Source organism: Netta rufina (genome assembly GCF_964035555.1).
Source record: "Netta rufina genome assembly, chromosome: 8".
Lineage (NCBI taxonomy): Eukaryota > Metazoa > Chordata > Aves > Anseriformes > Anatidae > Netta > Netta rufina.
In genome coordinates, this window is record NC_140131.1 from 20359868 (window position 1) to 20387006 (window position 27139).

Sequence of the window (27139 nt, forward strand, 5' to 3'; positions counted from 1 at the left end):
GAAGTAAAATACTCCTGGTTCATGCCCACTGCTGGAAAGGGAGCTTGTATGCTATAAAAATGAAAATATGTCTGAAAGAGTGGTGGAGAGAAAAAAACAAGCATTGAGAGGAATGCAGTACTAATAGTTTAATAGCTAGGTGCTTTGAAGAGGCATTGTTCTTCCCTATACTGGCAAAACTTACTTTCTGCTAATTCTTTGTCAGAATGCATTTGTTTTTTCTTTGTCAGAAAATAGAATAGGGTGCAGCTAGAAAGTTCTCTGAAAATGTAGTGTGGCTGTCATCAGTAAACCTCTGCTTAGTGTAAGAGCACTGTTCACCTGGAGCTTTGTGTCCTAAAGTTATCTGGATCCTGCCTTCATCAGAGTGTTAGACCAGTTATCCCACATCCTATGTTTTAGGTGGTTTGGGCTTAGTGGCTCTCAGCACCTTTGACCTCATCCTTGGAAGGAGAAGGCAGCCAGTCAAAGATAATTTTTATATAGATGAGCCACTAAGCAGCTGTGAGTGATCCTGATCTCCTTAGCCCTGTGTTCTGACTTTAAATTTTTTGTAAACGTGTCGTGAATGATGCTGTGATTCTGTAAGCCCCGTCTGTATGAAGAATTTGAAGTGCAATAGCTGTTAATGTCAAGAGATAGGAAAACAGTTACCATCCCTTTACTGGCAGTTTTCTGACTCTGTTCTCAGAACGGTTTTGAAACAAGATCAGCTCAGGACACAGAAGGCGCTCTGACGAGAGGTAAGGTAGTTTCCCATGTGAGTAGTTAGGTGTTCTTATAAACATGTGCCAAGAATTAAATTGACCTACTTTTTCCTTGCTGAGAAAGTGCTTACTCTGTGGGTTACACTAACTTGGACGTTTCACTAACAGCTTAGAAAAAAGGGAGAGTGGACTGATAGAGCCGAGCTTTCCGTGTGCTCACGATGACAGCTTTGGGTTGCAAGCCAGCCGGCAGCAGCCAAGGCTTCATTAACAGATGCTGTCCGGGCCGTGAGGTCCCTGGGTTGGCACGTCCATCCCGTTGGAGAATATAAGCACCAAACCCAGTTACACGTCTGTCTTGTACCGGACTGGCTGTCAGGTGATTTTGAGAAGCATCTTGAGTTAAAACTGTGATGAGAGAGGGGTGTGCAGGGGTTGAGATCCAATAGGATAAATCTTTGTTGTCAAGATTGTTTGTGTTATTGATGGAGTTCAGAAGGGTTATTGTTTCAGTCTGAAAACCATGCAATTACGTTTAAAAATACAGTAGCTTTAGAAGAGACTGAAAGGAAGAGCCTTAAAGGAAGAGTAGTACATCACTTACTGGGTGCTTGTATTTCATCCGAGGAACAGCTTACCGGCTGAAATGTTCTAGCCGTACTTTTGAAGCCCATTTATAATAACCACTCAATTCTGCAGCTGACACAGTATCCCTCCCAGTTTTGTTTCCAGACTTTATTGATGTGGCTTCTTTGTGACCTACTTTGTGTTCACCACTTAAAGGTTGTTTTTTTTTTTTCATTCCGTTCCAAAAGGAAGTGCCTTCCATGAGAAATGTTGGAAGCTCGCTAGCCAGTTTTACCCTGGTGGATGGAAACTTGGACCCGACCGATTGGGTGGCCTTCGACTACACCCGGGATGGACGATGAGACTCGGCGGTGCTTTCCTTCCTAAGCTCTGTTGCTAATCGTTCTGAGATCCTGGAGAGGGGGTGTTCGGAGAATTAGGGAAGGAAATGCCTGTGTTTCCGTGGAGCTCTCATTATTCATTGCTGTGAACGGTGACTGTAAGGACGTTGCGTTTGCCTCTTGTCCTTGCAGGGGGGCAGCAGTATGTCATGTGCTTATTACTAGCGCGGCTTGAGGAAGGAGCATCCCAATTCTTGCTCCTTTTACTCATTCTGGGGTATTCTCCTTTTGCATTCCTCCTTGCGGTTTCTTTCTGTAATTTCCACTAGTGGTGATTCAGTTCAAGGCTTAGCTGTATCTCCCGTCAATTAGTGGTGCTTTTGCTTTTTATCTGGGGCATGAGGTATGTGCTTGCTTATTCGTGGGGACACTTAAAAACCAGCTAATGTGATGCAGATGTGCAGTTCTCAGCAGCTGCATAGCATTTAGCAAAGTCTTATGGAGGAATTAATACCTCAAGGCATTACATATCATTGGAAAAGAGTAGTTCACTTCTGTAACTTCACAAAGTGGACATAGCTTAGTATTTATAATCATCTCATAAGACTTGAGGCTTCTACCCAACCCCATTTCACGTGAGTGTCGTGTTGGTATAAATACAGGTTACCCCAGAGAAAAAATCCACACCAGTCCTTCGCCTGGAACCTTAATGGCTTTTTGCTTAAATGGCTTTGGATCTGGAGAGTAGCCAGATCTCTTGTTTGTTTGTTATAAAATGGGCATGCTATGAATTGTAACAGTTTTGGCTTGGAACAGCAAAGACAGCCATGAGGAAAGTAGGATTTTTGTGTGTATGTCAAAGGAATTTCAACAGAGGTGACATCGATCTTCCATTACAATTTGGACACAAGCTTGTCTCCGCTCCGTTGGTGTTGGGCATGCTGACTGCGTTAGGAAAGCCTTCAGCAGAGGATGAATGAAGAACTTAGAGCAGCAAGAGCCGCTCACCAGTGGTGCAAGTTGCAAAGCATCTGAAGAGAAAGTTCTTCTTGTCGCCCGCTGTTACAAATAATGTTCTGCACTCCCTGCCTTGTTGCCCTGGAGCATGTTGGACTGGACACAGCACGTGTGCTGGTATCAACGTGAGGTGTGGGTATGCTTGTACGTGGAGAGCTGGAAGGGCCCAAATTGCCAGTAACAAGGCTAAAAGTAACCGGCTTTGAGTCACTTGCCTCAAAAGCTGAGCTTAGGGCTTTGGGCTGAGCCTCAGTAGGTCTTTGAGGTTGAATGAACTGGATGTGATTGGGCAGAAAATGAAGAATTCAGCAAAAGCTGTGGATGCCAGCTGCAGTGTGGTGTCAAGCTGTGTTACCCAGTGGATTGCTGGACAGAACAGCTCTTTCTCCACATTTCTTGCCAGCAGGGTATGGGGTGAAGGGGGGGAAGCTGTTTTTGTTGGAGGCGAGCTCAGTACAGAGGCCGTGCTTGTACAGAGGCAAGGCATGTGAAAGCTTCTAGTGGTTTGTAGAATTTTTAGGATGTTTTTTTCTCTGGTTGAAATATCCAGTAAGGTGGGCAAAATGCTGGCATTCATGAGGGAAAGCTATTAATTTTTATCCCATTTTTTATTCAGTATTGCTCTTCATCAGAGGATAGGAAGCAACGGATGCAAATCTGTTCTCCAACACATGCGGACACATTTTGTTGCTTGGAAGCTGAACAGGAGCTGTGATGAGTTACCAGCACCCTATTCCAGAGCTCTGACAATCTGCCATCTCCTTAATATTCTGACGAGCCATCATGGGTATTATTCCTCTGCATTTTTCCCCCTTTGTCCTCGTCAAACCCATGTTCTAATCTGAATGCCATTGGTTTTTAGGATTGAAAGAGACATTGGCTGCCTCTATGCTTTGCTCAGTTTTCCTTTGACAACAGAAGGGGAGAGAGGACAGTATGATTCCTCTTTTTCCCTCCTATTGATAGTGCCAATGCGGCCTGAATTAGAAGTCACTTCGAAAATTGAAGAGCTTTCTCCAGTTCTATTCCTAATTGTGTCTCTCCCTTAAGAGTTTTGCAACACATAACTGCTTCCTGATAGGAAGAATTCCCTAATTGGTAAGAAATCGCAGTACATCCGAGGAAAAAGTCTTTTTGCTTCCTAAAACTTTGAGCAACTCTGCTCCCAGTTGTCTGGCAACAGTGGCAGCTTATCTTTGGAAATAAGTGCAGATGGATTTACATGTGTCTCCCTTAAAAAGTAGCTTGCTTACCCAGATGGCAATTAGATACAAGTTAATGGTAATGTAAAACAGCAGGATCTAGAGTAGTTCTCCAGCCTAAGGGCTGACCATTTTTACCATCCAGCTGTTTTCCAAGTGATTTATTTCATTTTCCCACTTGGCTTCCTCGCCTCACCCCTCGGTCTCCGTCTCGGTGCTCGCAGCACGGTGTGGGTGGCGGGACGGGGAGAACAGCTGCGCTTCGCCGCTCCAATAACTGGCTTTATTAGAGTTGGAGCTGTGTCTGTTACACCCAGACCAAGTGGCTGCGTTCATCGGGTGCCTTCTAAACCAGGCTGCCGCCGTTTCCACCCTGCTTGCTTGCTGTGGCAAGCGGCAGCCCTGGCTCAGCCTCCAGCCAAGAGGGGAGGCCGTGGGGATTTGTGTGGACTCTGTCGGGGGCCAGAAGTGCTTGTGCCTTTCTCCCACTGCTTGTGTGCCAAGCGAGGTGTGCAGAAGGAAGGACATGCTCCCCAGCAGCTCAGGAATCAGTCTGAACCGCCCCGCTGTCAAAATGATGCAAAAACACCCTTACGCTGTGCTTTTAGCTAGAGGATCTAATGCAGAAACCCGGAGGAATGCTGCAAACATCCCCTTCCTCCTCCCTGGAGGGGTCTGGAGGGCTGGTGAGGAGGCTGTGCTCTGAAATCCCACCTCTGGGAGGTTTGCACCTTCGCTGTGAGGAAGCAGGAGCTTTCCTGGCTGCTGGGCACAAGGTACCCACCTCTGTCCACGCGTCTTCACAGCAGGTTTTTCTCTTTCAAAGGCTGCTTGTTTCTTTTGGAGAGCTTGTAGAGGCAAATGCAGCGGCTAGGAGAAAAGGGGTTTAATTTTATCTTGCCTTAGCTGTGCTTTGAAGAAAAGAGAACTTGGTATATTTATGAACAAGATGTATTTTTGTGAAGTGCAGCGTGTTTTTTTTAACTGTTCTGCTTTTAACTGGATTTCTGTGGGTGAGGTGCCAGAATCAAGCCCAGCAGCCGGATGCTGCTCTTGCACTTCAGAGAGAAAAATACCCAGAAAGCCAGGCAAATGGACAGCAGTCCTGAAAATCTAAAAATCTCTTCATAATCCCTGCCTCACTCCCTTGTGTTACTCCGTGCTTGGAGCTCACAGCAGCCTGAAAGCAGAGACTGAAGTATTTCAAGGGGGATTTGACAAATCCACCTGTCAGTGTCACCAGACGACTGATTTATCATCTCTGACAAGTAGAAAATTGCTTTGACTTGTCTGCAGGACAAGTAAAATTTAGTAATAGTGATGGGGTATTTTAAAAATTGTCATGATCATGTAAATCCTGTTATCTCTGTAACCCAACGTTAGCAAGCTCTGAACTGTAAAATGACATTAACTTTCTCAAAAAAAAAAACAAAAAACAGTCCAGTGTTAACTGGATATTTTTCCCCCTCGGTTCATTTTTAAATCCTGTTGTCTTTCAAAGGATGACATTTCTGTCCCTTAGCCCTATTTCCCTGCTAATAGAATATTGAAGGAGATGTCTTCCTAAAGAAGCAGAAGAAAGCTACATTGCGCTGTGAAACGCCAAGGAAGCAAAGTACACCTAATCTGACAAAGCATCAGTGTTTAGGCTGTAAGCTCATTATAAGCCTTGTGTAGTGGGAGCTGATTTTTTCAAATTAATTTCTATGTATTACCATAATAAACATTTTAATAATATCCTTTCCTTCCCTCATATCCTCAGCAGCAGAGCTACAGAGTCCTTCATAGCAGCCCACGTGGATCTGCTCACAAGAACGCTTATGGGTATCTCCAGCTTAATTCAGCAGCCCGGGTTATGCTGCTTCAGCCGCTTCTCTCGGTGCGTTTCAGCTGGCGTTTGGGATGTTTCCAGAAAATGCTTGGGGAATATTAAGCCTTTCTTTTTAACCCTGATTTTATTTGGTAGTAAGTTTAAAGAAATCACATCTTTGTTTAAATCTCTCAAGTGGCCGGGAAGGGACATCTTGTAGGTAGCATCCAGCACCTTAGGAAACAAGGCTTGTGCTTGCAGGGTTTTGTTTGGTGTGCTCATTGTCTGCCCGTAATGAGAAATGGAGCTGAGTGTTTGCTGCTGCGGTGGATGAAGGGCTGGGGAAATTGAGAAAGCAGAAGTAGGACGCTGTTAGATGATAGAAACTGGTAGGGGCCAGGGAGCTGTGCAGAACCCAAAATGACTTGCAGCTCCCTAGGAGCTCCCTAACTTCCAGTTTGTCGCACATTTGGTCCTGCAGCTCACTCCCCTGTTGCTGCTGTTCTTCACTCTCACCATTCGTCAGCAACTTCCTAGAAATAAAGTGTCCAAAAAATGCCCCAGCAATCCCAGATGGTCGTAACACATCCTCTGGGGTCAGTCATTTGCATCTAGAAACCCTCTTAGTTACTGGCTCGGTTTTCCACAACAGTCTCATGTTCAGTATGCTGTCCACGATTACTCCATCCCTTTCAACACTTCTGCTTCTTGAGTTTCTTTGCCATCAGTAGCTTTGAATATTTGCCAGCTATCCTTGGGTGTCTTATCCTTAATGTCTTGTGCTGTACCACGCTAATGGGCAGCGAGTAGAAGAGATCTCAAAGCTGTCTATGTGAAGGCGAGGTGAGCGTTTGAAATCAAATTAAAATCTCCCAGCAAAACACTAGATTAATTGTGTGTTGTGGTATGTAAAGCTGGTGGTACTTGTCTCTTCTCCACCCTCGGCTCCACCCTTCCTTCTTTTGCCCTTGTGTCACTTGGGCTTATCTGGGGGACCAGGGGACCTTTTTTAAAATAAGATGCAGCAAGTGCAGTAGTTAAATGCAGCCATCCAAGATAACTGCAAAAAAGGATTTAGTAATTTTAAAAGTCTTCTCTCAGAACTTCCACAGTAGAATTAAGGCACAGATAAAATGTATGACATTTCCTCAGTGATTACATCCATTAGTACTGCAGTTAGACAGTGAAATCTAGATATGGTTTTGTTTTTCTGTTTCTTTTTTTCTATTCCCCCCTCCCTTTTTTTTTTTTTTTTTGAAGCTCATAGATGGCTGCTGGTAAGTGACAATAATTCTGCTATCTTCAGGCTTTTTGGCGGCAGCTTGTTAAGAAACCTTGTATTCCCAGAACCGCACTGTTTGAAAAACGGGGGGGGGTTGGAGGGTTGTGGCAAATGAGGAAGTAAACAAAGAGCCTTTGGAATTTTAGTCTGCTGCAAAGAGGAACAGGTTCATTGTTGCAGGAAGAAATTGTTTCTAAGTTCTAAGAAACTTTTGAAAAAAAAAAAAACAAAAACAAAACCCAACAAAAATAGCAGCCCTTAAGCCTGTGACCTGATACACACTTTAAAAGTGTTTCAACATCAACATGGATACAAGCAATAAAGATGGAAGATAGGAGTTAAAAGCACCTCGAGTGAAAATACTGATAAGACCAGAAGAAACAGGTTTTGCTGTAGAGATGAAATGCTTCTTGCACTTGCATTTTAATCAGCCTTATGTTTTTTTAAAATTGTTTCAGAGGAAGACAATCACACAGATTACACAAAGCAGCTCCTTTACTGCCAGCACATCATGCCAACAAGAGTCAGGAGATGTGATGAAATCAGGTTTAGAAGGCTCTTTTGCTAAACTTGAGTTGTCATCTTTTTTTTTCTCATTTTATTTTAGCTGTAATTTTGTCTTATGCAATCGATCAAGGCATAAATGTACACTGCTTTTCAAAAAAAAGAGTACTTCTAAGGGCATTTTTGTACCAGCCTGAAACAGGTTCTGTGTCAAGGTATGTCCTGAATTAGGGAGCACTGAAAAAGAGAATGCTACGAGTACCTGAGAATACAACCCCAGAAAAATCAGGTAATCTCTCCAGGCAGTCGTGCTGGCCGCAGTATACGGGGTGCACTCATCCTCGTGGGGAAATGGCACAGCCCTTGTGGGATTGTCCTGCTCTCTGGTGGTGGGCGCAGGAGGCGCCCATCGACCCCATCCCTCCAGTTGGTGCTACGTGCCTGGGTGGCTTCTGCCTGTAGCTGAGGAATGTGCTTTAAAAAGTCACTTTCTGGAATACCAATTAGTTCGGTTTTGTTGTGTTTTTTATTTTTCCTATCTCAAATATTAAGCTGTTGATACTTTCAGTGGTTTTGACCCTTGTTTCCTGTTGGAAACGTTCTAATGTGGAGAAATAACAGTGGCTATTGAAGGCAAAGGCTGCTTGGATTTGAAAATGACCTCCAGGCAGCCACGTTTTGGCTTATTTTAAGTCATGTAGCACACATCATTCCATGTTTTGTTCTTGTCTTACAGTATCAACTTGCAATCTTTCATCTTCTTTCCCATTTGCTCCACGTGCATCCAGTTAGGAGAAAATGGTTTGCCCCGAGTCTCTCCTCTTGCAAACCGTAAGCCCTCAGTAACACTGGTGCTGCTCTTGTCACCAGGCTGGAGCTTAATCAAGGAGCAAAAAATAGGCAGAGTGCAAAGGAATGGCTGTGTTAGGTGCAAAGGAATGACTTTGTTAGTGCTCAAAGCTTTGTCTCGAGTGGGAAAATAAAAAGCCTTGTTAGAAGTTCATTAAGCGTGCTATTGCCAGTGCCCACTTTTAAAGATGTGTAATCAGAGAGCAAACTAACAGCAGCTTGACAGTGGGATATAAAGAAGATGGATGATATCTGCCTGAAATCCTACGGGTTCTGTTCAATAAACTTAGTTACTTTGGTTAAATGTTACCATACTTTACTTGTCCAGTTAAACATTTTAAATAAGTTTTGGCAGCTGCCTGAGTTAATATACATATGCTTGGTTACTTTGCCTTCCTTTTTTTTCTTTTGCCCTACAACCTTGTTAATCTGATCCTTCTTTCAGGCAGCATCCTCCCAATGCACAGGATCATTAGAAAAATGCCAGTTTGGAGAAGTCTTCTTAATAGAGCCTGTGTGCATCCACTTTCTGTCGTAACAGTATATGCAAACTTGTCTTTTTTTTTTCTCCTTTTCTGCAGTGTATTACTTGCAGTTGTAGGTGAAGCCAGCAGCAGGGACCCCAGCAGTTCCCTGTTGGGGCTCAAGACTTTTGCAGTGACATCTCTGAAGCCTGGCCTGAGTAAGGCTCAGTCAGCACTCACTGAAGGGGATGCGTTTTGCTTTATCAGTCGCAAGGCTTCAGGTCCACCATTCACTTAACACCTTTGACTCTTTCTTTGTGGGCTAAAGAAAAAAGGAAGTCCATCTTCAGTAACATGTAGCTAAGCTAGAAACAGAGATAAAATGTGTTTTGATCCTGTCTTCATTTGAACACCATTTCAACCGTAAGAGATGAAGAAGCTTCACTGGCCACGGATCCTCTGTAGCACTTGTAATGCGCCACATTCTTCCAGCTGACTTTGGATACTTCTTTCCTTTCTTTCTTATACTTGTGATACGAGAGGTTGGGGCAATTTCTCCCCCACCTTCTTTCTTTCTTCCTTCTCCCCAGAGAGCTCACGTTGTTTTCAGACACAGAGTAGCACGGTGAGGTAAGTCAGACCCCTACTTCTGGTTTGGTTGCGGTGACCCGCAGGGCTCTGTGGCTGGCACTCGAGGACAATTACCTGGAAATCCGTGCGCCCTCTTCCTAGGCACTGCCTCCACTCTGTTCTGGCTCAGTGACCCTGAATAGTGTGTTTGTAGAGCGTTCTCCTTCTTTATGAAGCAAATGCAAATCTACCAGATCCCGCATTTCCCAGCAAGAGGCTTTCTGTCATTCTAATTCCCTTATCATAAACACAGCAACTTCACTTGTCCCTGAATCCTGGCCCATCTGTCTCGGATTTACTAGAATAGTATCGCGGTTTAAATAATGCTCCCTCCATCTGTGGGAACAAACATTTATTGTTTTATCTGCAGAAGGAATTGATTAATATTAGTGTTTGCAAAGATAAACTGCATTTTATCTTGGCTTTTAGCAGCAGTCCCCCTGGCTGCACCTGCTGTTGGAGGCAGCGCGTGGGGAACAAATGAACATGTTGCCTTGCAGGCTCCGAGGGGAGACAGTGCTGCTCTAGCTCTCCAAAGGGCATGTTTATAAATGATTTTTTTTAACGTGAAGCGTCTGTTTCAATTTGGGGTTTTACTTTTGAGATCAAATGCTTATCCCGACTCCCTTTATCTGCCTTTCTCGAGCATTTTTTTTTTTCTTGGGCAAGGGTATAAGAAATTATAACGTGATTCAGCTGGGGGATACACATTTATCTGGGTGCTGTAACATTCAATTGGGCATCCTCGATGGACCAAACCTGCTGCTTTTTTAACCTGGCCGCTATGTCATTCATACTTCTGCTGGTTTCACAGGTGATGAAACTTTATTTCCCTGTTTTACAAGATAATTTTGCAAATGGTAGGGTTTTTTTTCTTATTATAGTGACTTTTGCGGTCTACTTTGTCTACTTTATAACTGGCTTGTAGAAGCTGTGTGGAATCTTTTAATAAGAGTTGTTGGGGGGGGGGGATTGAAAAGTTGTTAATTCACATCTACTTGCTTGTGAAGAGAAAAAATAATTTGTGGGTTTTTTTGGTCATCAGTCACTTCCATGGTCGTTTCCCACTACTGGATTCCTCTGCATCCTCCAGGTTGGCGCTCTCATCCTCAGCAGCAGAGCCTGTATCGGCTCCTCCGATCAGTTAGAGAAGATTGTAGGTCCCTGTTGTAAGTCAGAGCTTACACATGTGCCCTGCTGCCCTGGAGAGCTCGGTTAAAGGCCTCTGTTTTTCTCTGGACGAGGAGATGGGTTTCTCCCAGTTAGAATTTACCTGTTTCTACTGTTGCAGTCACTGCTGAGAGCAGCTTTCTCCTTCAGCCCAAAATAAAACAGCCCACCACGTGTCCTCGGTTCATGCTGGCTTCACGGAGTGAGCTTGGGCTTTGGGAAGCTGGGTGCAGGTGCAGCAGCAGGGCTGCTCTCCCCTTGTTGCTCTCAGTGGGACAGAAAGCAGGGTGAGAAGCTTCGCTGAATTTTTCCTCTCTGCTCATTACTCAGACTTTTTTGGTTTCTTGCATGTTGAGATATTTGTGGGGCCTCAGCATGTCCTTGGCTCTTTCTTGAGGTCTGGGATGTTCGATGCCCATGGAGCTGATGCACATCCCACCTTCCATCTCGCTGTGGGTGCTGCGTGAGGGCTGAGCGTGACAGGTTTGCCATGCCCTGGTTTTTTGTTTATTTTTGTTTTTTCCTAAGCTACCTTCCTTCCTTTCCCACTGCCTCTTTTTAGCATTTTTAGCCACTACAACATTTCTGTTATAATTAGCTCTGAATATGTCTGTTGTTATCTTTATAGAGTTTAATTTTTAAAAGACGGTCTGGAGGAAGTAATGCTCATTTGGCTGAAATCCTTTTATTGTTCCAGCTGAGAGGCCAGCTCGGTGATCATACACAAAACTGACTTGTAAAAAATTATCTGCTTGCCCTCTTCAGCTCCTCAGCCTAGGTACGGGACCTTATGTACCTTGTGATGTACAAGTGGAAAGAAAAACCAACCCTCCCTCTCCAGTGCACGCTCTGGTTCACTTTGATTTCATCTGGATTAGCATCAGTGCAATTTGTCTATCATATCTAGGTCACCGGTGGAAATAGGCTCAGGGTATTACGACCACCAGCCATCCAAGAGCTGCCTGAGCTACGTAAAGCAAATCTGATCGTGACCTGTTCCCTGCTGAACCAAACTCCCCCGTCAATTGTAGATCTTGCAAACTTTTCAGCCCTTTCACTCAATTCCTGATTGTGCATGTGCGGCTGAATTTTGTCTCCGAGTTTAGTAGTGTGAAGTTTTTATTATTTTTTAAGCAAATCAAGCAGGATATGGGATCATTAACTTTGACTTCACCTTGCACCATCTTGCAAACAAATCAGCGGCTATCGAAGTGCCCTTCCCAGAACTGGGTGTGGTGGCTGAAATAAAACATGTCAGGAGTACAAAGAGAACAGAGTCCCATTGTTTCAGGGCAGGCAGAAAGATGACTTCTGAAAGCTGAAGTGTGGCTTTATTTTTTTATTTTTATTTTTTTTTAAGTAGGATATTTGTGCTGCTCTTGTCACTTTTCCTCCAGTATTATTATTATGTTGATTATCTAAATAAAGTTATCCTGCAAGGAGCCTTCAGGGCCAGTTTCTGTAATTTGAAGCTCATTTCGAACTATCTGCTCCAATTTAATTGAAGAATTTCAGCGAGTGGTAGCTTAGCTTTGAAGTGTTCCTTTGCACCGAGGAGATCTTGTTAAAGAGGGATTTCATTGAAGCAGAAACTCCCTAGACAGTTGCCTCGAAACCTCGCCTCAGAGCGATGTTCCTGTTCCTTTCTCTGCCTCTTCTCCATTGTTACACGCTCGTGCTTACATCTAGCTTGCATTTGATGCTAGTTTTCCAGCCAGGGTTTTGACGTTATGAATGCGATGCCATACAGGGCTCTGTCTTGTACGTTGAAGCCTGAATAGATTCCGTGCCAAAATAGCAAACAGGAACGACTGGAAGATGAGAAGGCCTCCTGGGTACCTGATTCCATTTTTTCTCGCTGAACAAAACTTACTGTATCGTTTCTTAACTGATAATAGTCCTCAAAGGTTTGTAGCCAGGATGCTCGTGCACGTCTGTGTCCTGCTCTGGGACCTGTGCCCCTGCATGGGGCCCAAAGCGTGCCTGGTGTAAGCGTGATGGGCACCTTGGCCTCGGAGAGGTGCTGGGCGAGAACAAAAGAACTGGGCTTGGCATGAGGAAGGCAGGCTGAAGGTTGTATAGTTCCTCTGATCTCAAGCTGCTCGTCTCCCAAGGAGCCCTGGATGGTGGCGCAGCGGAACCCAAGATGAAAGGAAAAGCACACGTGGTAAAAGCAGAAGTCAGGGTGGGGGCTTCCTCGTGGAGACAGCCACGTGTGGAGAGGGGCATTCCCAGCAATGCAGGGAGTGTCTTCGGGTCTGTCGGTCTGCTCACTCAGAACACTTGCTGAGACTGGAAGTGCTTGAGAAGAAGTGATTTTAAGGTGTTGATGTTTTTTTCCCCCTTAAAATACAAGGAATTGGAGTGCAAGCTTCTTCCCTTGCAAGCTACTACTTCCATGTTGCATCAAGGTACATGAGCACAGCCCAAAGTCCAGCTTTCAGCAGGTCTCTTGCTGAGGTCAGTCCATGTAACGTAATACATGCCATTGTATGGCAACACTTTTTAAAGCCTTTGCTTTTATTTACAATCAGCATTCATCCACATGGGAAGTGAAAAGGTTTCTCTTTAAGACCTGTTGTTACTCTTCCCGTACCTGTTCTTTTAAATGGATTCTTGTGTGCCTCTTCTCTGTTTGCTTTTGGAGCAAATCTGATAGAGTGACTTTGGGGGAGGGAGGGAGGGATTTAAGAGTCCAATATCCTGTTTCACTACTAACCTGATGATACAAATTTGAGAACTAACGTCTTGTCAGAACAATTTCAGGCCATTTGCATTTCTGCCACTGTGGACCAACGCTTGGTCTTTCAGTCTCCTTTGGAAATGTAAAATTCAAATTTTAAAAACTTCTCGTTTTCAGACCAAAAGCTTAGACTGTGTAAGCTGGAAGTGTGCTGGAGCAACACGTGCTAGTCAAATGAGATAAATATTTGATGTCCTTCAGCCCTGGTAACAAAAGGACCATAGTGTGTGCAGTCCCTCGTACCGCCTGTGTCAGAGTTGCTGACTGCTCGCCTGTGGCTGTTTGCTGCTGATGCAGTGTTGTGTTTCTGCAGACACGCTCCAAGCTGTGTGCAACTTCCTTTTCTTTTGTATGAAAAAAAAAAATAAAATAAGCAAAACATAAGCTGAGGGGTGTACGAAAGAGCTGCGTGAGACGGAAAGCAAAGGGCAGGCAATGCAGTGTGTTTATCAGGGTTACTTTGTGGGTAATCCTGTTTCTGAGGATTGCTTGCCTCACCTTCACTTCCTTACCCCTTTTTCCTTTTGCTCATCTTCACGAGTGCTGCAGCTTTGCTTAATTCCTTGAGAAGAGAGGTAACGAAGTGGCAGCATTTCCAAGGAACGTGGCATCACGCCGCTGACGGGGCAGCTTTCCTCGTGCTTGCTCTTTGACTTTGTGCTTTCTTCTACATGTGAATAATCAGGCTCCTTTTCCAAGGGCTCTTTCTGCCTGCTGAATCGCATGGAATATAGATATAGCAGCTCCCAATAGGTGATTTCTTTTTCCTGTTGTAATGGGTAGAGGTGAGTAATGGTGTTTTCCTTTTTTCTAACCAGTCAGGAAAACAGAGCAATCTATAACACGTCCAGGATGCCGATAGGGCTGCTATGTGTAAAAGATCGGAGTGTCGTGTCAGAGGGGGTTTAAGCAGGGGTGATAACCATGCACAAATTTGGCAATATCTACATCCCATCTACTCACAAGAGGCAGAATTTGTCATGTTCCTTGTTAAATATCTTCCCAAGCATTTTCAGTTCTCCAGAATCCTGGTCTGTAGGTATGGGACCAAGATAAAGTTGAATTCATCTGCAGTTGTAGAAAGTTTGCAAATACTTCATGTGACTCATTTTCATAAGCTTGACCGGAAAAGTGACATGTGTTTTACAATGCTGTTTACAAGAAAACTTCCAGGAACGTGTTCCTGTGAAGGATGACTTGTAGGCAGTGACAGAATTTACTGGGGGCCCTCAGGACTGATTGAGCTCTGGCGGTAAGCCTCCCCTTGCAGAGGAGAGTCACTTGCGCTGCTCCTGTTGGGGGGCTGAACAATTCCCTGGCACCCTCCTTACCATGCCAGCAGCTGTGTTCTGGAACCAGGAGCATTTCCACAGCGATAAGATCATTAAGAATTGCAGCACCGTGACTTTTACTTCACTAGCAGCGAGGAAATCCTTGGATTTCGCTGCAGGCTGAGAATTTCTATTGCTAATCTGCCACAGAAAGGTGAACGAGACTTAGCTGTTCTGCGTCTAAATGTGGCCTGTGTGAAATGAACTTCTTTGCAGTGTAATTTTTTTCTAATCAGATCCATTCGTTGTTCCCTGAGTAGGTGATTCCTCACTGCCGATAACCGCCCGGCCGCTCTTCCCTTCTGCCGCCGCGGCTCCCTGGCAGGAGCGACGTTTCCTTTCCAAGTGCCACTGGCGGAGCTGCAGCCCCTGGGGGGGCCGCATTTAGGCCTTCTATTAATGAATTGGCTCGTTCCTGTAATTACAGGGCTCTGAGAGCCGCCCCTGCAGCTCAGGGCCTGTTGCTGCTTCGCCCTTGCTCCGGTTGCAGCCTAGCCCTTGGTGCTTGGCGAGGAGGTGGCAGCACCAGGAGGTGCAGGAGGCGTTTTGTGGTGCCCAGCCAGTATTGCAGTAAGCTCTGGCACGGTCCATTTATCCGTGACACGGTGGGAAAACGCTTTTCAATTCCATCATGACCTCGTTGACTCAAAATGGCACGTTTTGCCATGAGACGAAGTGGGAATAACGCGGCTGCTCCTGAGCGGGCTCCACCAAAGACCTCAGTGTGGGGCTATCCGCGGGGCTGTACCCAGTTGTGCAGTGGTCCCGGTCACTCACCTGGCTGCAGGGAGGTGTGACAGAGCAGGAGATGCCATTTTTCTATGATTTTAGTGTAGAAAAATTTCCTAGCTATTTTTTTTTTCAGCATCCCTGGCTTTGCTCTGAAGGAGGTGGTGCAGAGACAGAGAGGAAGGCTTTGTATTTTTGCTAGCAGCAACTGTGCGAGCAAACTTAATTTGGCATTCTTAAGGCCGTTGGTGTTTTTCCAACTTTACCCCTCAGCTGTTGCTGACTGCATTGCAGAGGCCTCTGTAATCCTGCCGTGTTGCTTTGTCTCCAGCCACGGCCATTTATAAGCGGGGATTGGATTCAGGTTGCGTATCGGATGAAGTTCGCATTCCCTTTTATTTTTAATTCTAATGTAAATATTTCTTCAAGTCTTCAGAAAAATGTGCCTGACACCTCACTAGCCTGAGGATACATGCTTGTTAGCTGAGGTGAAAAATACCTGTAGGATCTTGTCCTCTCGGGTTTTTATAGGAAAGAACCAGTTGCATACACTTCATTTATTGCAATTCCTGTGTTTCATCTCTTCCCTCCACCCCCCGAGCAACCACGCTGGCTTTATTCTCTCTCCTCTTCCTCCTCTCTCATTTCCTTCTGACATAGCTCATGGTATATCTCATCCTGTCTCTTTTGTCTGTGGGCTTCCTTTCCTTGCAGCTGCCCCACGTGGGGCAGCGTGCCATCCTGCTGCTTTCCCATCAAAATACATACCCTGTGGATGAGGATGTTCCCTAGGTTTGCTGCTACCTGTGCTCTTTCTCAGTCCGTTGGAGAATTAGAGACGTTTTCAGCAGCTGCCAGCAGAAGGCAAAGCTTTATCTCGTCTCTGTGCCACGAGGACAATCTTGGCTGTCCCCTACTCAGCCTCCAAATTCGTGCTTTAGTTGGGGAAATAATAAATGTGAGGGGATTTGTGGTTTTTCACTCACCCTGCCCCTCCTCCCTTACTATGATCATTTTACGCAAAACCATTTTGCACAAATGACACTGCTCAGGTTATTGACGTGGTGGTGGTACATTAGCATTTGAAGTCCTGCTCCGGGGCTCCAGAGGGCCTCTCACGACAATGGTGCCCCCTTTAAAACTGGTCTCTATCTCAGTTTTACCCTTGTGAGGAAGGCTTTGCCCTCATTAAGTAATTTTTTGGCTGCTTATTGTCAAATAAGGCGACGTGGGCACGATGCTCAGCTGCACCCCCAGGTTTTCCAGCTGGCTGCTGGATCGTGGTCGCACACGTGAGCGGCCGAACCGGCTCTGCTTCGGTAGGCAGGGAATTGTTGCTCATGCGTAAGAATACTTCCAATTCCTCCTGTAAGGGAAGCATCTCTGTCATAAATGCTGCCCCTGCTTTTTTCCTTTGCCCTCTCTGGACGGACTTTTGAAGAGGAAGGAAGAGAGGAAGGTAGGTGGGGTTGATTTCTTCTTGCTAGTTGCAGCTTTAAAAAAAAAGCCCAGGATGTCAAACACAGAAGAAGGGAAAAATCACCGCTCTAATTAAGTAACAGAGCTGGACTCTGGTGGGAAGGTGGGATTTACTTCTTTGGGCTATGATATCTTGAAGTTTTTCTCATCCCATCTTTTCCAAAGCACAAGTGGCTGCACTGTGGCTGTGTATGCATCTGCTGACTTAAAGGAAAGTGGATTAGGAGGAGTGGTACAAAACGACTGGAAACAACTGCTTCTCTGTTTCGCTAAGGGAAAAGCAATTGCTTCAAAAAACTGTGTCTTCGGACTTTCACAGAGCCAATGTAAAATTCCCTGATTTCTCAAAAACGGTAGTTTGGATTCTTATGATGACATGGGACTGAAATGCTCGTTTGAGGTTTTCTGGGGAAAAATAAATCCTGGAGCACTTGGATTGCCACGGGTTTCAGGGGTTATTTCAGAGAGCTAATTACAAGATTCTCGTGCGGTTCCGAACTCTTCTGTTTTTGTAGCAAATGTGCTCAAGTTTGGGGATTAAGTGTGGGTTTTGTGGCAGCTGTCTGCCAGCTGTGAGAGCGCGCGGTCGGGTCTGGAGTTACAGCGATGGAAAGCGTTTGCTGGAGGAAGCGCGATGGGGAGAGAGGTGCTGGGAGCAGAGAGGAGAGCCAGGGAGCCAGGCCCATTTCCCCTCTGTCCTGGGAGGGGAACCGAGCAGCCTGGCTCTTCTTCATCTGCCAAATCCCAGCCCAGAGGGGTGCTCCAGGAACGGGGTGCTGGGCTCCCCTCCACCCGGGGAGGTCGTCCTGTTTACTAACACAGTAACAGCTCTACCTTGTTATTTTACCTTGGTGGTATCCTACAATAAATAGGTAACAGCGTTTTGGGGGATTATGTTCTCTTTATGCAGAGTACCGTGAAGTGAAGAAGTGCTCACTTGTTCTTTTGTCTCTTTAGCATCCTTCAGCTGGAGATCCTCCTTCAAAGCAAGGGTGCAGGGTGAGGCAAGGCCTGATGCGTTTTTCTCTGCTCAGGTGCTGACAACGTTGTTCATCTCTCCTCTAGCAGAGCCAGTGGCAGCGACTGGGAACGGCCCTGTGCTAGCAGTGATCAGATGGGAGATGCGTGTGATGCAGGTGCAGACAGTATAGGGTTGTAAAAATATATTTGCATCTCCTATATGGACCCTAAAATTGTTTTTCTAGAGAGATGCCAAGCCCCATTCCCAGTTTATGTGCATCTGTTTACACTGGGCTAGCGACTGCAAGATCCTGCATGAGGACCAGGAAAGTGTGAAGACAAAATTTGAGTGCACATTTCTTCCATTTTCTCCCCGTTTTTTAAACTGTTGTAGAAACTTGACCCTGTTTTAGCTTCCCACCCTCCCTCTCCCTGATTTCTCCCTTCCATTCTTCCCTCCCTTGCTTCTTAAAAAAGTGCAGTTTGATTAAGAAGCTGTAATCTCTTTATTGTTCATTTCACTTAAAAGCACCTTAACCGGCCTAATGAACCAGGGGCTGTTTCTCAGTCAGTTTGCGATAAATTTCCTGGATTCTGGGTTATTCGCTCAGCAGCTAACCGAGGCAATTAGGCTGCTGAGAACTCCTTGCAGCTGAGGGCTGCCAGGCTGGCACTCCTGGCCCTGGGTCAGCCACAAAGGCTTTCCCCCTTACTGGCAGCGGCGTAATTTGTGCAGGTTTCAAAGGCATTTACTCGCGTTTCAGATTTCCTATCTTCTGAATTTAGCTTCTTGTCTTTTGTGTCTGGCTCAAATTGCAACTCCGAAGCAATCTTTAGCGCGCCTTCCCTTGCATGCTTACGCAGAAAACTGTCTGCCTCCTGGGGCCGGGAGGGCAGTGGGAAAAGGAGAGAGCAATCTGCAAATTCTTCCTCATCCAAACCTTTTGTTGACAAAATAGGAAGCCTTATCCTTCTCTGTAGATGTTTTAGGTAGTCTTCGAGTACCGGGTAAGCTCCAGCAAAGGTGATTTGTTCGTTGGCTATGTTGTGCTTGAGGCGAGAAGCGCTTGGCACAGTGCAGCTGTATTCTGGGGGCAGCGTTTTGCCTGAGCCTTTTGTGACAACCTGGAGCTGCCGAGTGCTGCAGATCCCAGCAGCTGCTTCTCCCAGGACAGCCGTGACGTCCCCTCCTCCAGACTCACTGTTCTTGACCTCTGCCCTCTGACAAAGGACCTGGCCTCTGCTTCCTGGCCTCTGTTGTTTGTTTTTTTTTGTTGTTGGTGGTGGTGTTTTGTTTTGGTTTATTTTTGGCAACTTTTTTGCAGTGTTTCTTGTCCTGCCCTGAGTTAGTAGAGACATTTGGTTTTGATAGCTTGGATTCAAGAAGACAACGGGTCACTCTACCAGCACATTTCTGGAGATGTGCGTGGTCTCCCCCTCCCTTGCTCTAGGTGTCCTATAAAGCATAATCATTCCATCAAACACAGCAGTGTTAATAATGCCCACAGATACTGCTAACGTGCCTGTGCTTCACATTTGATGAAGCAAAGCAGAGACCTGGAGCTGTAATGGTCATTTAGGCATTGAAAATAACTGTGCTTCTGCTCCCAAATGAAGCCCATCTCTGCAAACAGACTTACAGCAACCTCACATGCAGCCTCAGTGCTCTTTTTCTCAGCTATGTTCAAGCCACATTATTGCACAGAGAGTCTTGAATAGAGGGCACTGAAGATGCATTTTTCAGTTAGATGACTTTTTCCAGCCAGGACCCATTTTGCAGGGATGGGAGGTGGGGAATTGGTGCATATCTGTAGAGATGAGCTTTAGGAATGAACATGGTAATGCGAATATATATTTTTTTTTAATAATCCAGCAGGTCTTTCATCTTTTTTTAAAAAGCAAGCCTTTGAATACAGACCGTGTAAATACTTTGAGAATGATCAAAACTATTAATGCATCATTGATTTCCTCCATTGACCCGCCTGTTAGATATTTAATCTCCTCTTTTTAAAAAGTGTGCGTTTCTCCATTTCAAAAGCAGCCTCCCACCGCCCTTCGCCTAGCGGGAAGCATCTCCCGCTGGCTTTTTGTCACGTTGCCAGCCTTGACGCTGCTCTTTCAAGGCTGGCTGAACACTTTGGGCTCCTTCCCGTTGCTGGGTTGGGTTTGGGGAGCAGACTCCCCTGCCGTACCCACAGCTTCGCTCAGCGGCCACCCAGCCCATCGTGGAGCTTCCCGAGAGGAATCGCGGCCGTCCCCTGCTAGTCCCCGTCCTGCAAGCTTCCTTCTGCACCTCCTTTCTGCTCGCTACGTCCGTGGCAATACGATTCTGTGGCTTGCTCACCGCTGGTAAGATTTTTAATAGTAGTGGCTAGTAAAAGCATTGCCTGAGTCGGGTCTTTTCCACACGTTTGTAATGGTTCTGGTGTTAAGGTTGTGTGTCACTCTCAGAAAAATATTAGATAAAATTGAGAAATGATCAGCTGCACTGGGAGCTGCATGGGGAAGGTGTTTTGGAACTTCTGAAGCAACTTTTTAAGTGGAAGGCCTGAGAAACAAAGTGATTTGACTCATGGCTTATATTTAGTATCATTACCTACTGCACTAGGTTCCTTTTTCTTCTGAGCATTAATGTTTCTGTTCAGGAAGGTTAACAGGGAAAACGCCCAGCAGAAGGCATTTGTGTGCTTATCAGAGGGCAAATGCATGGAAAACATCAGGTCAGTGTGCTGGATGTCAGCTTTTTTTTTTTTTTGGTTTAAAGAGCATGTAGAAGGAGGAGTATTCGAGGGTGGGGAGAGGATGTCCTTCCTTCTTGGTGAAGCCTGTAAAATTGGGGGTGCTCATGGGTCTTCAGTTCAAACGTGGCCTGCAGTCACAACACCCTCTTTTTGTTTCTTGAATCAGAGCTGGGTATCATAAAGACGGGATCCTGTGCTTAAAGTGTGTGCTGGGATCCCAGCCACGAAAGGGATAGTTCTGAGGTTTCAAGTGAATTTGTAATTAAAGCAAAAAATCTAAGTACTGTTTTTACATACAGTGTTAAAAATATGATTGACCTTAAGGTTTTTCACAAAATCACAGAATGTTAGGGATTGGAAGGGACCTTGAAAGATCGTCTAGTCCAATTCCCCTGCCCAAGCAGGAACACCTCATGGTTTTTGTTCGGAGCAAGTTTTTACTACTTCTATCTGTAATTATTTTCAAGCAAGGGAGGCATGCCCAGATTCAAAGGGCTGCTTGCGGAGCTTCAGCCTGAAGCATTAAACTTTCAAAGATCTTTGGGCAGTCCTAGATGGCAAAAGAGCCCTAAACCCAGGCATGTTTGGGACAAGAAACTGCGGGACTCCTCCTGTTTCTGGGACGGGGCGAGGAGCTGTGATCAGCTCTCATCACCAAAGCGTAAACCATACAAATAATTGTGATGTGTGTCAGGTGGAAGTCCCTAATACTGGGGAAGCAGGGTTAAAAATGGAAGTGAGTGGAAGAAGCGGAGCGCAGAGCTGAAGGCCGTGTGCTGCTCTTCGTTCTCGTTCCTGTCTCTGGACCTGATGGTGTTAGTTTACCCCAAAGACCTCTTCAAGGGGTCAACTGACCAGGCGGTTCTTCGTAGGTGACCTTAGATAAATACCACATTCAAGACCGTGTTCCTGTTCCTTACGGTGTGTGAGAAGCAGCAGAGCAGCCATAGCACTTCTCCCTGTATACAGACATGAAGGAATTTGATGTCTCAGAGCGCAGCTGCTGGAAGCAGCGTTTTCTTTCCCTTGCTGCCAAGCTGTTTCATCCTGGGGCTTGTTAATTTTATTACCTGGGACACCCTTCACAACCCAGCTGAGGAGCCCCTGCTACCTGGGCACCCCAAGTAATCGCTCTTTCGACCGACACAAATCTGAGGCGCTGTGCAGAGCCCTGTTCCTCCTGAGATTCCCCGTGAGAACAGCATCGTTCCGCCGAGGAATCCCTGGTAATATTCATGTGGTAATTGTTTCAGCACTTGGCAGGGATGAGGGTGTTAATGCGAAGCCTTCTTCGGCTGGCGAATGTTAAAGAAATGATTTGTGTTTTGTGCTGTAGCAGCAATTTCATTACATCTGAAGAATGAGGTTCTGGATGTCTCGGTGTGGATGCACACACATGCTGGTATTCAGGCAGCTCGCTGACGTATTGGACTGCACGAACCTCATGTTATCTTCTGTATGGATCAGTTTCCCAAACGGGACAGGCTGTTGCCTAAATTTCTTAATACCCAAGTGCTGCTTTGCTTGAATGATGTCAGTGCTGGACACCAGGTGAGCGTCCCGACCCTCTCAAGGGCTCCCAGGAGATTGTGGATGGTCCCTGGTACGTGCACACCCGCGTGCACCTGTGTGACCACGTGCACAGCCCCAGTGCATGGTAAATATTTCCATCTATGTGGCTAGGAGCCCCAAGTCCAAGTGGATGTGGACTTGGGGTTTGTTGGAGATGACTGTTTCTGAGTCGTCCCAGTATAGGTGGGGGTTGGCCACGGGGCCCACTTAACTGGCTGACAGGGAAGAGCCAACCTCTTTGGGCCCTGACCCCTCAATCTCGCATTTCCACGCCTTCAGGGACAGCAGCAATTCAATTTTACTTTACTCCTATGGCACGATTTGAGGATTTGGTTTGTCATGAAAAACAGGAGGGGAAGAGGTGGGCTGTGGGGCCTTTGGGTAGCCAGCTCTGCAGGGAGACAACAAGAAGGACGCTTGTTGAGTAGTCCCAGACCTTTCGGTGTTTCATCTTGGAGGGAAGAAAGCTTTTTATTAGGGTGGTCTCTGATAGAAAAAACAAAACCAGCGTGTCTGAAAAGGTGGCAGCTTTCTCAGAAGGTGCCTCCTGTGCCTCCCCCTGTTTGCCTTCCCTTCCCTCCCCAGAGGGACAGGAGCTCTCTGAAGTCTTCCGTACAGGCACTGCAAGACACTCGGTGCTGGAAATCCAGGAGGCTCTCCAGAGGAGGAAGCGGTGTCTCCTGTTTGTCCTGAGTTATTCTGTCACAACAATGGCTTCAGAATTGACCTAATGTAAGAGCTGGGTTTAATCTGATGGGAAGATGTTTGTGTATTTAAAATAGTTGTTCCTCGCCGGGGCCACTCCCTGCTTTTGTCCTTCTCTGCCGGACTTTTCAGCTTCGCTTAGCTAATGTGCGCTGCTTGTTTACAGCAGAGATACTGCAGCATGGAGAAGGAAGTCGCTACGGTTCGTACTGATTCAGTTCCAAGCTTCCTGTGCGTGTGCACACACGTGTGTGTGTGTGTGCAGGGAGCTTTCAGCCTCCTCCAGCCAGACCCTGTGCAGCCTCAGTAGGGAAAGCAGCGGGAGCGGCGCAGACGGACGCAGACTAGATGCTGGCAGGTTTTTTTATTTTGAGCTCTTCCACCCAGTTTGGTTCGGAGCAGGTTTAGACAACACGGTTAAAAATTCCGGTATGGCGAGCCTGGTGAGGAAGATGCTAGTGCAGACAAAGCCATGGAGCGGTGAGTAGGAGAAACGTCTTGCCTGATGGAAAAGATAACTGGGCAGAAAGCATTGTGCTAGGAGAAAGTAGCGGGCAGAGAGCTTTGGGGCTTTGTTGTTATTTTCCTCTTCCATTTCCAGTGTGAGGAGGCTATCTGGAGATATCAAGAACTTTATCCGTGGAGGATAAGGTTATCCAGAGGGACGCGCCAGTCGCTGGGCATTCACCTCTAAAGTCCCCTCCTCAGCCTGCCCCGGGATTTCTGCCTTCACTTGGCGCAATGACAGCAGCTGCCCATGGACACAGGATGGCTTTTTGCTTGTTTGGGAGATGCTGGGGGGGAGCGGGGAGCTTGCAAAAGACATCCACCTCGGGAGCACATGAACTGTCTTGGCGGTTTTGACAAATGCATGGGACCGAGAAGAAAGTGATGCTAATAAGCTGTAGGAGAAATAATTCCGCCGCTTTATTTTTATTCCTTTGATTTGGTGCTAGCCAGGTTTCGGTACGGTTCTCTGCTGTTGCGTTGGTTACAGAGATCATCGTCGGCAGCGTTGTGTATTTTGGATTTTAAAATATTCCAGTAGTAGCAGCAGCCTGTGCCTGGGGTTTTTCATTTAAATTTATGGTGTTTATTCAACTCTTAATTGCACAAATTAGAATAATTGTGGAGTGTGATTATATGTGGAGCTGGTGAATGTTTTTAAAAAGCTCTCAAATTTATTTTATTTATTCAGGAATTTATCGTTAGCTGCATCTCTTGTCTGGTGTAGGTGTCCTTGCTTCATGCTGCTGCTCTGCAAAGCAAACATCAAACTGCCACAGCAGGGAACGATTTTTGCACCCTTATATCCAAGTAAATCAATCTTTAATACGATGGAAATCTGTTCGGTATCTCGGGTGAATTAGGTCTGTTGGGGTGAGTTATCAGAGACTGGAAGAACCCTCCCCAGGCAGGAGACCCCTCTGCTGAGGACAGGAGGTCGCGATCTGAGCGGAGAGCCATAAGGTTTGCGCGAGTGCCCACTTTCTCAATGTATGAGCCTCAACGAAAGGTTATTTCTGGGAAATAGGACTTCTTATGTGAATTACTTGCTGCTGTTGTTCTCTCACAAAGCAGCAATTTGGTCTGTATTTGCAGAGGAGACAATTCAGACACAGGTGTAATTTCTTGAATAGAAATTATGGGCTGGATGCTCAAAGCATTGCTTTGGCCCTTGCTAGCAAGAATGGCTTACTGGAAACTGGTATTCCCTTCTAGCCCAAATGTACTTGTCTCTCTTCATTTACTCAAGGCCTTTTAGAAACTATGAATTTTCTGCCTCTAGGAAAAGCAGAGACATCATTTGAAGCTGAATAATCTCCTTGATTGCATTGTGACAGACGTGGCATCACAAAGACCGAGAATTAAAGAGGGTAACTCTCTGATCTCACAGGGCCTAACCTGGGACTTGGAGTAAATTAACCAATCTTTGTGAAAGGAAGCAGAATGAAAATACGTAAATACAGCTATATTTCCCCGTTTTAGGGATAAGGAGACTGGAATGATTGTAGTTGAAATTTCACTTGAAAAAAAGGCAGTCAGAGAACTAGAGGTTCGTTTTTTGTTGTTGTTTTGTTTTGTTTTTATTTTTTCTACACAAAAGTCTAGCAGGTATTAAATGACTAAAGCAAACATTGACCTTGCATAGATTTTTTCAGAGAAGTTTTAGCCCATAAATGCTTAAGAGAACAATTCTTTGATGAAAGAAACATAGCCAATAGGGAAACATGCAATAAACATCAGCGCGATAACTTTCTGCATAATTTTGGAATCCCTGGAGAGGCTCTTTGGGCTTATCACACTATTTACACTGTGGGGATGTGTGTTAAATGCATTTTATTTTTATTTTTATTTTTTAAGTACGTGCAGGACCTTAGGAATTTCAGGATGCTGGGAGAATGACACGAAATGCAGCTGTTTGGAGCACGATTCCAGAGGAGGCACACCTGATGAAAAAGCCCTCGGGTAGGGCACACACCTCCAAGCACTCATCCTGCCCTGCACGAAGCTGTGTGCCTGAAGCCACTTGGGTTTCTTTATCAGGGGGGGACTGTGTGTGCTCAAGACCTTGGTTCTGTAATCCCTGCCTCCTGTCTGAAGCTAGCGCCTGCATGAAGGGATTGTTGCAATGGCTTCAGATGGAAAAAGGAGTGACACAGTAATGAGACGTTATAGGGAAGCGTAAAGGAGACTTCCAGTACTTACTTTCCTGTGTTTAAGATATGGGGAGCAGTAAGAACATTTATCTACTCCTTATGCTGTGTTACCATATGTAATTCTGGCTGAAGGAACATCTGCAGCAAGATAGGCTCATGAACACTTTGGTGTGCCTAAGTAGAGTCTGTTTCTCATTACCACTTGTCTTTATTTAACTCTTCTCATGCCATTAAAAAACATCTCTTACGTAATTCTTAATTCCTAGTGATAGATTTACTTATACAGGATATCTGGATGTTTTCCTGGGTTTGCGTGTTCCAAATTTATGCATGGTTTTAGCACTGACAACTGGCAGCAGCACTCTTTCAGAGATTTCAGGATTAATGAACCAAATGAAGAGCATCAATCTTTAGGAGGGACTTTCAAGTGGTGACTTCTTTGTAAGAATACATGTTGGGCACAGGTTATTTCAGCTGCAGTTATCTTCTACTTACTTTGAGAGTTCTTTTTTAAATGACCCATCTGTATAAATATGCTCAGGGTTGGTTGTATAAGAGAACTCGTGAATGTTTCACCAGTGGTGCTGGAGCTGAACATCTTAAGATTTAGATCTTTATTTAAAACAAAAAGGTTATAAAAAGTGACGATCAAAGGAGACAACTGGCATATTGCCAGCTTAGCGACTGCTATTGTGTTTCTCTCTCCTCTCGTGAGATCCCTGTTACTTTTAAAATGCTGTTTAATTTGGCTGACTGCTAGGCGTCTACAACTGTAGGAGAAAATGCAAATCATTTTTGGGGGATTTGAGGTAAACTGAGAAGAGCTTGAGCCATGCCTTAGCTGAAGAGGCATTTAAGTCAACTAAAATTGGCTCTTCCTTAAAATCATTGTTTGTCCTATGAAATAACAAAGATAAATGGTATGGAAAACCTAAAACATTTAAGAACAGCAAAATAACAAAGACTTATAGAGAAGCACTTAGCAAAGCAGTATCCTTTGTTTTCTAACTCCGTGCTGTATTTCCTTTTAGTTAATGTGTGAAATGACACCCATTATTTCAGCTGCATCACCACAAAAGATGCTGCCATATCATCTGAAGATTGTGCAAGATGATGTTGGGTGCAAGAGGCTGTTCAAGGAAAGCTGAGGTTGTCACATCAAAGCTCTCAAATAACAAAAAGCAATGGCCTTAATGGCTGCCCCATCTTAACGGTACTTTCTCTGGCAGGTGAATAATGAGAGTCTTAACAGGAATCTCCAGTGCCTCAGAGGGTTTCTAAGTCATGAGGAATATCTTATATCTGAGAATGCCAAAGATAACACACTGGGGGACTTTACAGTAAACCGCCATACGTGACTAGTACAGCTTTTAAAGGTAATATGCTCGAAGTTGTCATATCAGACCTCCATAACCAAGTGAAATTCAGCATTAATTTCATCACCTGCGTGCACTGACACTTATGCTCCCAGTTCAATTGAGTGTGCTTTAGAGCATATTTACCAACAAAAGCATCTTGTGGCATCAAAATCCTGCAATTCAGGTGTCAGAACTATTGCAAGTCTGGCTTAAATGTAGTAACGCTGTATTATTCCATCATGCAGCCTTCCAAAACCTAGCTTCAGCAACTCTTTTAATATTCTTTAAAAAAATAAGTAATAATAATAAGGCATTATG

At 45.3% G+C, this 27139-nt stretch overlaps 1 protein-coding gene across 3 annotated transcripts in view; it reads left to right on the forward strand.

Moving 5' to 3' along the window:
* Nucleotides 1-27139, forward strand: part of RASAL2 (RAS protein activator like 2) — a 174783-nt gene that overhangs the window by 10000 nt on the left and 137644 nt on the right. Inside the window, exon 1 of one of the 3 annotated variants that reach the window (XM_084291412.1) lies at nt 23124-23283. The exons of the other annotated variants lie outside the window; for them this stretch is intronic. Coding sequence (XP_084147538.1) covers nt 23235-23283 — 49 coding nt within the window. The 5' untranslated portion in view covers nt 23124-23234. Of the gene's footprint in view, nt 1-23123; nt 23284-27139 lie in introns of those variants that run through there. 3 annotated transcript variants of the gene reach the window in all.